The 14,141-nt window shown below is 44.4% G+C and overlaps 1 protein-coding gene across 1 annotated transcript in view; it reads right to left on the reverse strand.

Annotated features, from left to right (window-relative positions):
• Window positions 1-14,141, reverse strand: part of nell2a (neural EGFL like 2a) — a 79,161-nt gene that overhangs the window by 56,721 nt on the left and 8,299 nt on the right. Inside the window, exons 3-10 of the mRNA XM_047596899.1 lie at window positions 12,637-12,787; window positions 11,257-11,430; window positions 10,080-10,176; window positions 7,163-7,235; window positions 5,357-5,439; window positions 4,851-4,979; window positions 2,706-2,808; window positions 449-540 (exon numbers count right to left, since the gene is read on the reverse strand). Of these exons, the coding sequence (XP_047452855.1) occupies window positions 449-540; window positions 2,706-2,808; window positions 4,851-4,979; window positions 5,357-5,439; window positions 7,163-7,235; window positions 10,080-10,176; window positions 11,257-11,430; window positions 12,637-12,787 (902 nt within the window). The remainder of the gene's footprint in view (window positions 1-448; window positions 541-2,705; window positions 2,809-4,850; window positions 4,980-5,356; window positions 5,440-7,162; window positions 7,236-10,079; window positions 10,177-11,256; window positions 11,431-12,636; window positions 12,788-14,141) is intronic.

Genomic DNA, 14,141 nt, shown 5'->3' on the forward strand with positions numbered 1-14,141 from the left:
TCAAGCGAATTACTCCCAAAAGTGAGCGACCCATCCATCTGGTGCGCCGAGCAGACAAAGCAAATAGTCTGAATAATTGGGGAATGAATCTGATTTGGTGCCCCCCCCTGCGCTATCGGATGATTGGCGCTGGAAACCGGAGGTGGCGTCGCCTGATTGACAGGCGCGCCGCGGCGGCCTTCAAACGTAAACGCGAGCAGCAGGATTCAGGCGTTTTTCGGCGGCGACGAGTCACGTCAGCGAAAGTCGGTAGGAGTGGACGGATGATGGTCCGCTGAGGGTTTATCCTCTCGCGGCTGGAATGACTATTTAGCCAACGTGACACACTGTGATCTATTGCGGGATCACTTTCTGGACAAGGGTTTCTCCTTTTCATTAAATACGGTTAAGTCTATATTCGTGTGTGTGTGTGTGTGTGTGTGTGTGTGTGTGCGCTGACATTACTCACCCTGCACTCAAACAGCAGGCACCTGCCAGAAGAGTCGCGCACAGCCTTCTGATCTCCCTCCACCAACTCTCTTCCGCCAAACAAGCAGACAGCTGGTAGTACACAGAATACCCACAAATAACTACTATTAACTGTCACGCTCAGGATCTTAATAAGCATTTCTATTTTTAACGCAGAAATCCACATCTGAAAACACGTGTTGGCATGAGATCTTTAAGACGGTTGAATCTGATCAATTCCCATCTGGTTTTCAATTAAAAAGAAAATTGGAACTCGCGGCTTTTATGACAATAAAAGAGCAAGACAACCAGTCATTTTGGCCTCGAACACAATAAAAACTATTGATAAATAATTTGTTGGAAATTCGCAACTCAAAATAATTGATTTTCGCTCATCCCTTTTCTCCAATTTTTTCCCCCCAATTCGCGTCTAGAGAAATCCCTGCATACGTTTTAATCCCATTTCCCAAGGGTGTCATTTAACGGTGCCGTTTGCATGCGCACACACTGTAATCTGCCCTTATTATTTGCGGCTTTTTTTTTTTTTTTAAGCCTTCCTTAAAGTCCTCAGGTAAATAGAGGAAAACCAAAACACGCACGTCGGGCCCAATTACGTAATGCTACAGAGGAAGTAATGGCTTAATTAACATGTGGAGGGAGAAGGCGCTCCCCGCCGCAGCTCCAAGCGGAGGAAGGTTTAAAGTAATTGAGATGGGGAGGGAGGGGTGCGCTCGGAAATAAACACGTGGACAGAAAGTGTGTGTGTGTGTGTTTGATGAGGGGCTGGGGGTCAGACGGATTCAGACTGATGTGAAAGTGTGTGTGGGGAGTGGGGGGTGACTGACACCGCGGGTCAGGCCCTCTCACAAGTGGTGTATCATGAAAGCGAGGGACTTCTGAAACAGACGTTTGACGGCCTACTTGACGGACAATCAAAAAAAAAAAAAAAAAAAAAAGAAAACACAGACTCAGACCTCCTCTCTGCTAGGCCTTGTGCTGTGAGATAAGGCTTTAATTTGGAGAGCAAATCATGTCTTTGTAGTGAGGAAACTTATGGCGCTCCTCTTTCCGAAGCCAGAGCGTGCGTAATTAGCTGTGTGTTTGTCTACCTCGTACAGATAAGTGAGCTCAGGGGCATTGTGTTTAAGGGCATTACCTGCTACGTGTTTATGTGTTTGTGTCATGCTCGAAACCCCTGCGCTGCAGCCCTGACCCTTGGGTCAGTGGAAACAGATGCTGACGCAGGCTGATTAAAAATCCCGGACTAACGGTTTCTTGCTGATAGCGAGCTAAGTCTTGTCTATTATTCGCTTGCGACCGGAGCAACAGCAGAAGTGTGTGGGAGCCCGTGACAGGAGTTTTCAAATGGAGCCAGCCTGCGCAAGATGTGGAGTCAAGTCTGCTCAGAAACCCCTACACATATATAAAGTCTGCTCCTAAAAAGACGTGAAATAAGGAAATAAGTCTCTCCACATGTGAGATTTTGTCCCATACGTCGGCAGGAAGTTCTTTTTTTTTTTGCACATCAAAAGAAAATATGACATCTTTCCGCGTTTAATTTGGGTTACTTTCAGAACAATGAAGGAGTGAGAAAAGATAATATCCACTGAAATCCATTTTTATTGAGAGGGGAATTGAGAGAATATGAGATGCAGAGTGCTGCGGTGAGGAGGCTAATAAGAGTTCATTGCTTAGCTCAAAGTCTTACGGAGGAAAAAAAAAAAAAAAAAAAGGGGGCCGTGCATGTAGCTATGTGATGAAACAGAATTATTTATCCAGCCAGAACATATCTGCACTCAAAAGTGAGAAAATGGACATTTATAAAGACGCCATCGCCGGCGCGAGCGCGTTCATCATTTCAGGCCTTTAACGTTCCATCCCTCTCCACTTCCCTCACAGCCCCAACATGTCAGGCCATAAATAGGAACTGCTTTACATCGCATGCAGCGTTCCCAGATTTACTGGCTCATGTCTGTGTGACTGGTGGCCATCTGTGTTTTGAAGCCAGCTAGTGAATAATTGATTGGTCCATGTATATGCAAAAGAACGGGGCTCATCTCAGGAGACATGTTAGGAGGTAGCTTAGCAACACAGCAGAGCCCTGGTCAATTGTCAGGCAGCCCTTGTGGAGGCGTTATGTGTGCTCTAAATCTGATGGCGGAGGCTGCGTTGCCTGTTATGAGCGCGTGTTTGCTCACAATTGTGTCCGTGATCGTGTGAGTGTGGGAGGGTGCTGAGGTTAAGGGTACTTCACTCACGCTGGCACTCCTTGCAGCAGGCACCCTTTACGTAGGCAGGCGCCGTGCCCGCCGGGCACTGAGGGGGAGGGCAGGAGATGGCCTCGCATTGCACCGTGCCATTCTGGTGGAGAGAGAAAACAACATAATACCCCCGATTAAAGAGCGACTGCTCCGACTGCTACAGGATGTCTGGCACCCACTGACAGATATTGACACGTCTCAATATGAAGAGTTTGTGTGATGGACATTGTTTCTAAACCTTAAACATTCGCCATTTCTGTTTGGTAATTTCTCCCACACACCCATACAATACGCTGCACATGTATAATACAACATCCACGCAACAACGGCGTTATCTCACCTTTACTTCCGTGGGTCATAGTTGGTTGTTCCATTGAGCTATTGTACATTACGCCGACAGGTGTTTCTATTATTTTGTCGATTATATAACCGAGGGTACTCCGGATAAAACATCTCTCCGTATGTGTGATTTGCATTTAAATGAATGTGAGGTTGGCTCGCGTTAGCAACAGGCTAAGCCTCTCTGTTGTAACTCATTCTAATTCCTCTTAAGGGATCCCAAGGCGTTCCCATGGCAGACAAGATATGCAGTCCCTCCAGCGAGTTCTCCGTCTACGCCAGGGTCTCCACTCCCCAGTTGGCTGTGTCTGGTAAATCCCCAAGAGGAGGTGCACGGGGGGAGGGGGGGCTTTCTCACCAGATAGATGCCAGAACAAACCTCAAAAGGCCCCTTTTTGACAGGACGGAGCAGAGGCTTTACCACAAAAGGAGCTCATTTTGGGGAAACCCTGCTTGAACCATATTTTCTATTTTACCTTTTTCCTAAAACATATTTAAGTTGTACAGTGTTTGAATTGTCCACATTAGAGGCAGTGTGCAGGATTTTTATCTTTAATACGTCGCACATTTAAAATATTTGCAGGATTGGCAGAACTCAAGGGTAAAAACTAGCATCATTTCCACCATTTCTAATACATTTTAAATGCTAGCTCCTTTTTCTCAGGGCTGTGCCTGAAATTAACATTGTTTCCACGGATGAAAGCTCTGTGACAGCAACATCTACAGCAACATCTACGAACCTGATTACATAATTGATAACATCTTAATGCATGACCTTTGGATTTTAAAGGTCGCAGCTAATTGCCACACATAAGGTAAGGAACATATCCCATCTAATTCCTTAATTGCAGCTCAGGACTGGCAAGGCAGCGTTCCTGGCAAATTAAGCGATTTCATTGGATGAGTGGGCAGAACAAATCCCTGATGATAATTATCATCTGTCAAGAGCAATTAGGTGTGGTGCACTGAGAGATGTGTGATTTCCTATTTTTTCGCGCGTCGGGTAGTGGTGCGCGAAGGCGTCTCATTGGCTGACGGGGGCAGTTCAGTGGCGGCGAATGAGTTTCGCGTTCCAAAGCCGAGTAGACTGACAGGGGGTGAAATCTGTTTGCTGATATGGTACAAGCCCAAGATCTCCAGTCGCCTCTAATTCTTCTTTTGGCAATTATTCACACTTTATGCAGCACAAAGTAGACCCCTGAGAGAACGGAGCATTACTAAGCCCTGCTGTTGATGTGCCTAATCCTGAGCACAGTGGAGGTTTTTAATACAGTATCTTTTCTTGGGTAACTGGGGCAACCCTCCTCTAACGCAAAGAAATAATGACAACACAAGCTAGCCACAATGGGGCCCATGCACTCTCCACCTCTACCCCACCCAGACGCACACCCACGCAGGCCCTGATTCACACAGGGGAGCAAAACAAAAGGCGACACTTACAATGGGAGCACTGAACCTGTGTGTGTCTCGTACGCACATAGACGTACACGAACCGAGGAGCGCACGCAAGCAAAAAATAGAGTAATTAAAAGTGCATGCCCTCGAACGCACAATAACATTCCTGTCCACATGCACACGCTATTTAATGATGCCCACACCTGTGTAAAACATGTGATTAAAAACAATCCCACATAGTATGACAGACACACGGTATTCAAAGCGAATGCCCTCCCCTGCTCTACATTAGCCTGACTTACAGACTTGCGTACAGTATCCAGCGCACACTTGCTAATATGCGCACGCGTACACACACACACACACACACACACACACAGAGCCAAGCACCCGTGTGTGATGCCCCACCGTGCATGTGCAGTTCCTGCAGCCATCTGTCCAGCCCTCATCCTCCCTGTAGACGACCCCCTTGACGCTGCAGGTTCTCTCACAATAGCAGCCGTCCAGCCCATTCATCTTCTCCTCCGCCCTGGACAGCTGCTTGCGCCAACCACCGCCCCCCAACCAAAAAAAAAAAAAAAAAATTTTAAAAAATGGCAAGAAGGAGAGAAGATACAAGTCAGGCTCATTCTGTGTCTATATTCACGTGTAGAAAGCAGAGCAACAAAAGGAAACCAGTGGGTTCGCAAAATTCAGGCGTTAGATACCATTTCAATCTTTTCACGCAGAAAAGATTCCAGTAATAGACGATGTCTACTGTTAATGTGTCTCTGACTGCCTGTTAGCATGAATATAAATGAGAGCACAGGCAGGTCGTCTGGGCTGCAGAATAAATCCCTCTTTAATTCAAAACTACAGTTGCTGTTTTAGGACCATGCTCAAGTTAGGACACGTTGTATTACACCTTACGTTACCTTGCTGGACGTTTTTGCAAGGATATCCTGCAATTCCATGATCTTCTGCACGAGTCCGTGGAAATCATTGCAGGTTGGACATGCTAAGACACAAAGGACAACATACTGTTATTGTAGGACATGCAGTGTGCATTTAATGCCACTATGATCGTCGTATGCCTGTGACGTCACAGCAGGCGAAGTCTCCGTGGTTACGGCCACCGAGTGGGTGACAGTTTAGCATAGAGATGAGCCACATTAGTTTGAATCACAGGCTTTCATAGCGTCTAAATTGTAAAATTAATTAAAGAACAGATGACGAGCTGTTGCACGATTGACTGTACCAACAGATTTGAAAAGCAGTCGGAGATACATTTTTACAGATATGTCCGAAGAGTAGTAAATAGATCGTTGCATTACGAAGAAACTACTGGAATCCAGGCACAGAAACCTGGTGTTGTGGTTCACATTTAGTGTCAGAAAATATTAATTCATGCTGTATTTTTTTGATGAAGTGATACCTGAAGTTACTTCTCGGATGTTACGTTGTGGAGGGCTGTCAGATACGTTTGTGGATGTTTTACGGCGTATTTACGGCCGACAGTAACTATTTCAGTTCCAACAATAAATAACAGTAAAACAATAAATGGAATATTTGTTATCATTCCCCGTCGTCCTTTTAACGCCTGGTGGGACGCTACCGTATTGTTTGACTAACGTTATTTCTCAGTAACGCTCTTAGCATTAGCATCTTTCATTTAGCTAACAATCATAAGAAATGACCTAAAACTAACTTACACAACCTGAAACTAAAGCCAATCCACTTGTCCAAATCCATACTTGTTCATATGGATCTCTGTCGAGTCCAATTGTCCGTTATTTGATCTGATAATCCACATTTTTCCCGGCCTCGTTGTATTTACTGCTACAATTCACCATGTTTAACCACTCAGGGGGGCGTGGCCCCAGGCGGCAGTGACGTCAACGGATACCCTCTATACCGGTATAAAGAAATATAAGCATGTAGAGACCTTTTTCAATATTAAAACATATTTCTGTGTATTTACTTTCTTTCACTCTTTCTTTCTTTAAGGGACAAAATCAGCAGTTCACTGCACTTTCCCTCTTCATTTTCCATTACTGGGAGTGTATTCTCAAGTGTCCCCTCAGCAGGAGGACCTCATTTACTGTAAAATGCAGCAGGCATAATCCACAAGGAAATTTGACCGAGACCGTGAGACTTCTGCGGGTGTTTTCCCCATCAGCAGAAACAAAGCAGTTTGTCTCCAGCAAACTTGAACAACCAAATGAGCTGCGACAGCCACCTGGCATGGAAAAGAAGGCTGCCTAAGAACGCATCATTGTGACACAGAAGACAAGGGGTATCGCTGCACTGGCACATAACTGAACCGCAGAAACAGCCACTGCGACGAAACACTTCCCAATACAATAAAGGGGAAAAAAATATTTAAGAAATATGAGATTATTACATTATTATATTTAGTCAAATTAAATCTTAGCACTGCAGTGTTTGCTTTGTCGCCTTAAAAATACAATGTGTTCAAGAGTATCTCCCAGCCATTCCAAAAAAAAGTACAGGAAAGACTACAGGATTCAACCTTTTAACCCAGAGTTTTATTGATGGAAAATACTTTCTCAGTTGCTAAATTGTGTTAATCTGTTTTACTCCAGCGAGTGCAGAGCGTTTGGTGAGTTCAATAAAATAATCTGTGCAATAACAAAATGAAGTGTTCGGGGTGATTTAAATGACTAAATGAATGAAATGAAACGCTCCCTTTCATGTGTTAAGTAAGAGAATGCACTCACTTCTGTTCAGATCCGGACACTGTGAGATGTAGCCCTGTGGCATCACCAGGATCTCCACGTCCTGCATGACTCCCTGCGCACATGCAGACACACACGCACAAATGTTATCAACAGAGAGCAGGAACACAATAAAAAGAGGATGAAGCATGTTAATGTGCAGTAAGTAGATGAGGACCGAGAGGGGCGGCGCTGTTTAATTGTGCTCATAGTATATTTTTCACCGGAGATAATGGGACCCAAGCATACGCAGCGCATGCAAAACACAAAAACACAATTTGTTTACCCGAGTCTTGCTAATAGCAGCAATCATAAAAGTGAACCCAGTGAAACAGCAGTAAATCTATAAGCAAGAAGAAATCTAATTTTCAATCCGGACAGTGACGGAGAAGTTGGTTTTGAGGTAATATGTCTCCTGGACTGCCGCTCGGATGAATCATCTCTAATGTCTGGACACCAACAGGAAGTTAAGTGAAGCAGTGATGTGAAGTTTAAGTTGTGGATATTTTTTCTCCCATCTCCTCTGATAAGCATAAACAGGAGACACAGATTCAATTTGTATCATAAGTCTAAATTGATGGGGTCTTGTCCCGTGTCCAAACTCCAAAACACATACGTACGGGTGCGCACAAACACACACACGCGCGCGCACGGAGATACTCCGTTGCCGTGGTAACCTGGCCCATTTCACTCCTTGAGAGCATTTATTACCCTTACAGAAGTGGAGCCATGCAACTTAGGAGAAATTGTTTTTTAAATTGTCTTGCCACTTCAATTTACCGGCCATAAATATAAAATCCTGCGGAAATGATTCGCTGATTTTTCACAGCGTCGGGCGGGAATGGAAGCAGATAGGAGCTGTGTCTATCTAACTTGTAATGAAACCACAAAGCTATACATTTATATGTATCGGCGGTGCAAGTTCCACATCACCCGATTGCAGTAAACTTTATCTGAACTGTGATTAATGCTGCTCTACTACCATGTGTGCTTTTTTGAGTTTATGTAAGTCAAAGCGAAAAATTATGAAGCATTTACCTCAGTAATGGGACATATTTCTAAGTGATACTGGGCATGTGAGTGAGGTTTATTTACAGGGTGTCTTACGGCATCCTTCTGTGATTTAAACTCTAACAGTAAAGTGTGAGTTAATGTAATGGTCGGAAATTGAAAAATATATGAAAAGAAGGTTTTGGCGTGTAATGGCATAAGACTAACCAATTAACACAAATCAGCATAACATTATGACCATCATGAACATCATTAGGAATGTGGTCATAATGTTGTTGAGAATGGACGTGGGCCTTGTAGAGGGTGTCCTGTGGTGTCTGACAACAGGATGTTGTTAGTGGGGGTCTTCCACATGAATGTCAGGTCTAAAAGTTTCCCAGCAGAACACTGTATTGCCACAAGACAGTCAATGTTGTTTATTTCTCCTGTCAGCGGTTTTAATGTTGCGGCCGATCGGTGCAGGATTAAAGACTGAAATAATTTGGATTTCTCTGTGTGTCTAACCGCAGCCTGTACGGCTACGTAAAACAACCAGCAGCCAGAATTTGCTTTGCACCTTCTGGCAAATGAAAAACACAGACATTTGTAAGAACCGGAAACGTGAATTTGTGCAAAACAGCGAGGTAGCGGGGCGAGGGCTGAATCATACAGTTGCATTCATTTTCTACAAAATGCAAACGGTGATGAGGAGGTGTGTTCCCCGCCAGGCTAAGGAATAACTCCAGAATGAAATCTGACTGTGAAGCGAAATTCGATGCATGTTCCGACGGACCGATGCATTTGGGATTGTTTGAATTAGAAGCAAATTGTTTCTTTCAAGTTAGGGTGTAGAGCAATTTCCTTCATTAGCATACAAATGACACACCACTGATGGAACTGAACAATTCTGTCACCAGATAAAACACGACAGATTTAGTTATCTTACAGAGTGTGTCGACTGTAAAGAAGATATTTATTGAGTTGTGAGGAGAGAAGTCTTTACTATCGCTGGTGCGGCTGTGTTTTTCTCTTGTCTTCAGCTAACACCCACGTACAGACATTGACTGTTTCTGTTTCTGGGTGTGTGTGTGTGTGCGCGAGTGCGCGCGAGTGCACGGGTACTAATGAAGCGGTGTGTTTTAAGAGGAAGACCGTGCCTCCCCGGCAACTAATCAAGGCTTCAGAGAGCGGCGAGGAGCGATGCTGCTACGTGACGAGATTAGCGGGTGACCTCCAAGGCTTCTTTCATCAACCAATTAACACAGAGGAAATTCAACAGCCAGGATACAACGTGTAGAGCAATAACAGGTGCGCGCGGAGCACCAGCTCCATCATACCATCGAGCCGTCACCAGAAGACTGATTTAAAGAGTTAAGAGCTGCCGGTAGGCTGACATTTTGCCCCGATGCGTCTCCCCAGGCGGGGAAATTTCAGAGAGCAGTCCGGTCTGGAAGAGACAGTATAGCTTACTGTATGTCTCTCCGCCTGATAAACAGCTCTATAGACGAAGCTTAATGAGCACAGTCCAGAGGCTATTTAATGATTTCTCCCAAATCAGCGTTGTGAGACTTGCTGAGATAATTGCACTGGGCTTAGCTGCAGACTAAGGGAAAGGGAACAAACAATGACAAAAAAAAAAAAAATGTCAATTCCTAGGGCAGGCAGAGCAACCCTCAAATTAAAACAGTAAGCCTTGAGAAATGCATGCAATTAAATCCAACAGCTATAATAAATAAAACCAAACAAGCCAAACAAAGAGGGGAGAGGATGCGGCGCGAACCGAGATTGAGTGCGGGCTGAAAAGATGACGCCACAGCTGAGACGAATTACGCGTTCTTGCCATTCTGAATCATTTATCGTTTAGTAACACGACAAAACAAGGCGGGCGTCAGCGCTCATGTGTTCTGAGAGGGGCAGGGGTTTTGCCAACCTTGAAGAAGCCATGGGCGGCGTTTCTCTGTCCGAGCCAGAAGGAGGTATCCTCAGGTATGTCCATGTAGGGGGCTTCCACCACCCGCTCATAGATCCTGAAAAACACACACATGAATTGGTCAGCGGCAAAAAATCACAAAGTAGCGGGTAGACAGTCTGAACGCTCTCTCCATGGGCAACTTCCCTGCGCACTGCAGGTCCTGCCCTTTTAAATCTTTCTGTTAACTCTTTCCCTAAGGAGGGCACGGGTAGCCACATGATTTTTGCAGTACACACGGCGCTGCCGTCTGCTCCTTTCACTCTGCCAAGGAGGATCAGCACACACCAACAGTAACATCCAGGTCACAGCGCATTCATGTATGATGCATGTTTCTCAAAGGTGCCTTCGACCTGGAACGGCCTCATGAGGTGGTGTGAGGTCAGTGTTTGGACGCTACAGTCACTTCTGGCGTGAACATGCGCACATGTAACTTACTTGTAAAAATGCAATTAATTTTACCGAATGATCACCAAATAAGTTTCAGCTTCATCTATGACTCTCAGCCCATATCAGTGCTCACTTTTGTTATCCTTTGTATTCTCTCTCAATGCCACACATTTCTCTGCACTGTGACAGAGAGCTGTTGCAAGTTTGACTGATAACTGTGTTTAATAGGGGAAAGAAGCGAACCTGTACGCGCTTTACAAATTCGCATTTTCATTCATGCGGCAACAATGAAGCCGACACAATGTACACATTTGTCTACTGAAGGCAGGATTTGCTGCAGCGGAGCTTCAGAGACTCCTGAGGAAAAAAAAAATAGAGATGACACATGATGTCAACATTTGATGAATAAATTTAAAGTTGGAACGCGCAACTTCTCCGGCTCAGCTTATCTGTCAATAACAAGCGCAGATTCTCCAAGAGAGCTCTCTTTTCTCCAAACATTAAATAAAATCTGTATCAATCGCTGCGCGCACTTGTTGGAATTTATTTTTTTTCATAACAGCAACAACAAGAGTTATTTCTGTGTGAGTCGGTGGCTGGAACCCAAAGAGTTTTTTAATGACGCTGATGAAGAAGGCAGACTTGACGAGGTTCATGGCGGTGGTTGGTACCGCCTGAGTTCAGCGCATCTCCATTCACACCAGTACTACTCAACGCAGGCTACTTGTGGGCATCCCGAGAACCTCACCTGTTGCAGTCCACATGTAGTATGACGTGAGAAGCACTGACGGCCACAGAGACCTTGTGCCACTGGTCGTCCGCCAGGCTGTAAGGGAACACCTCGGTGTGATCCTGTTGGCCTTTGGTACGGTAATGAAGACGCACCTCGCTCCGCTGGCCGCTGCTTTCGAGCTCCAGGAACCTGCGGAAGAAAAGTTTTAGCGACACACCTCTAGCAAACAAAGCCTCTCTTTTCACACAGCCGCATGCATCACCCTGCAACCCGTGCGCTCGCATTTCTCCACATCTGTTACTCTGTTTAGAATTTAATCACGTCAGTTGTCAAACCTAATGGCGCTATATGGCCGCTAAGTGCAACATCAGCAACATACAACAGCAGCCCCGTGTAGTGCTTCATCTCTTTACGTCGGGGTATTAGTATTCTTCTCCACGCCGCTCCACGAGGTTCACCGGGCGCGGTGACGCTAATGGAACAAGCTGCCGATAGACGCTCATCACCTCTGCCTTTAAAGACGGACTTATTTGAACAAGAGCCATTGGCTGGAAACATTATTCAAGAGAAAAACAGACACTCATGCAAGTGCGGCGGCGGAACTGATTTATCAGCAAAGCACATCTAATAGATTTACCCTCACCTAGCCGTGCATGCACATTCGTCCCATCTCCTGTAAATGCGGGAGCTAGCGCTTCTGACGCTGAATTAGTGCTTGCCATGTTTCCCAATGAAAGCATGCAGCGCCGCTTTGTTGTTGCATATGAATGGCTGGGGGAGCTAATCAGTGGCGGGGGAAAGTCATTAACATCACTGTGAGCTCCCCTTCTCAGGACTGACTTTAATGTACAAACTGTTCAATCAACGCATTATGTGGATTTCAGATGGCTGTTCTGATCACCCAACGGCTCAGCTACCTCAAACTAATGGAAAACATTAGCATGCTAACTGCAGATAGTGTCTCATCAGTTTTCCAGTCACAATTACAGGCTCACTGTGTGGATCGCTGATGGACTGTGAATAATATGTTGGCATACAGGGTGATTTGCATTGTTTACCCGACTTGTGTGTAAAACATCTAAATGCTTTTCAAATACAGATCTCGAGCACACTAACACGACAAAATGGGGAGGTACTAAATTTACTTAGCTTTAATTACAGTTTATTGGCTGTGGTCCTAAACGGATTTGCTGTCAAATGTGCATGTCAAATTAACTATGCCTTGAAATGATTTTTACAGAGTGTAAAAATGCATCTCTGCGCGTGGAAATCATCAGGCAGGAGCAAGAAAGTGTGGTTATGTTTAAAAGAAATGGCAAGAGCCAACACGGCCGACCCTTTGCGTGTATATAACGCAGCCGATTTTCACACATAATTGCGGTGTAGCGATCATACCTGTGCTCGGAATGATGGATGGAGAGGATGACTCCAGAGTTGAGGTGATCCTGTTTGAGTGTCACCAGCACAGTAAACTCATTCTTGCCTCTAAGCTTCTGTACCATTTGCTCTGAGACCTCAGCAGCAGCTTTCACTTCCCTGGAGGACCCTAGAACGAGGACAGGAATGTCAGGAATGATTATTAAAAGCCGTTGCCTCAGAGGGGACATTTTATCTGCATCGAGCTTAACACTAAGCAAATAAATACTACAACATGGAAATGTGTTTTTAACGTCTATTCTTGTTCAACCGAAACAACGACAAATGAAAAGCTGAAGACGGATGAAATATGAATCGACAGGGGAGTAATTACAAAACTATACCGAAACACGTTACACACTGATGAGGTCAAATCATAGACAATTAAAGAAACTCTAGATGTCTACATGTGTTGACTCATTCATGTGGTTGCAGTTTATTTCTCTAAATTTGGAAGTGAATTAAATAAGCTTGGAAGTAGCTTACTGCATTTCATTCCAGTGAAACTGTTTAAAAACACTGATAAGCTGAGGGCAACCCTATTGTTATTTATTACATACAGTACTGGCGATAGTAACTATTTAACTAGGGGATGAGCTAAATATGTTGTAGTGATACCACTTCTGTGAACAGGACACTTTGCTGTTGAAAATGAGAGAATATTGAATAGGGATTTCACCGGCAATAAATATTTGATGTAACTTCACATTATGAACCCTTAACACGTTTTAATGAATGAATGAATAAAACAGCACTTAACAGGCAGAAAAAAAAACTTTCTAACAGAAAAAAAAAAACTTTCAGTAGCTTCACAGTTAGCGTGTTTGCCACACAATATGCAGAATGTTAATCCTCCTCCTCTCCCACTCCATTGCTTCTGTCAGCGGTCCGGTACAGTCAAAATGCAATGGAAAACGAATAAACAAAACTGAAGAAAAACATTCTTTTAATTACCTCCGCCTTAGTCCAAGTTTCATGTGACCTAAAGACTTCTTAAAGTGATCCTGTCTAATGAAGGCATTAGGAATCCAGCCAGCCTCCATGAGCGTGAGCGGTTTTCAAGATGAGCACCGGTCATTCTCCTCAAACAAAACTTGAAGTCAGCCACTTGCTAAAATCAATAGATGACAAACTGCTGCTGCCGCGCGTTGCACCAAACAGGCACCTTTGTGCCAAAACATTAGGACCACTACTATGCTTTTGGCCCCTCGCTCCCTCTGTGGTGCAGAATCGTGAAACTCCTGCTGAAATTTGGAGCAACTGCTAATCAGACTTAAAGTACACGTCCTATAAAACAGAATTGCAATTTTATCATTTTTGTATATTTTCAATATTTTTTTAGTATTAGTATTTTAACTTTCTTTGCACTGTTTGTTATATACTTGTGTTGTGCACTGAAAAGGAGAAGCTCTCCAATCTCATTGTTCACTGTATAATGACAATAAAGGGCATTCTATTCTATTCTAGCTTGCATAACCTACTGC

Source organism: Mugil cephalus, chromosome 10, assembly GCF_022458985.1.
Source record: "Mugil cephalus isolate CIBA_MC_2020 chromosome 10, CIBA_Mcephalus_1.1, whole genome shotgun sequence".
Classification (NCBI taxonomy): Eukaryota; Metazoa; Chordata; class Actinopteri; order Mugiliformes; family Mugilidae; genus Mugil; species Mugil cephalus.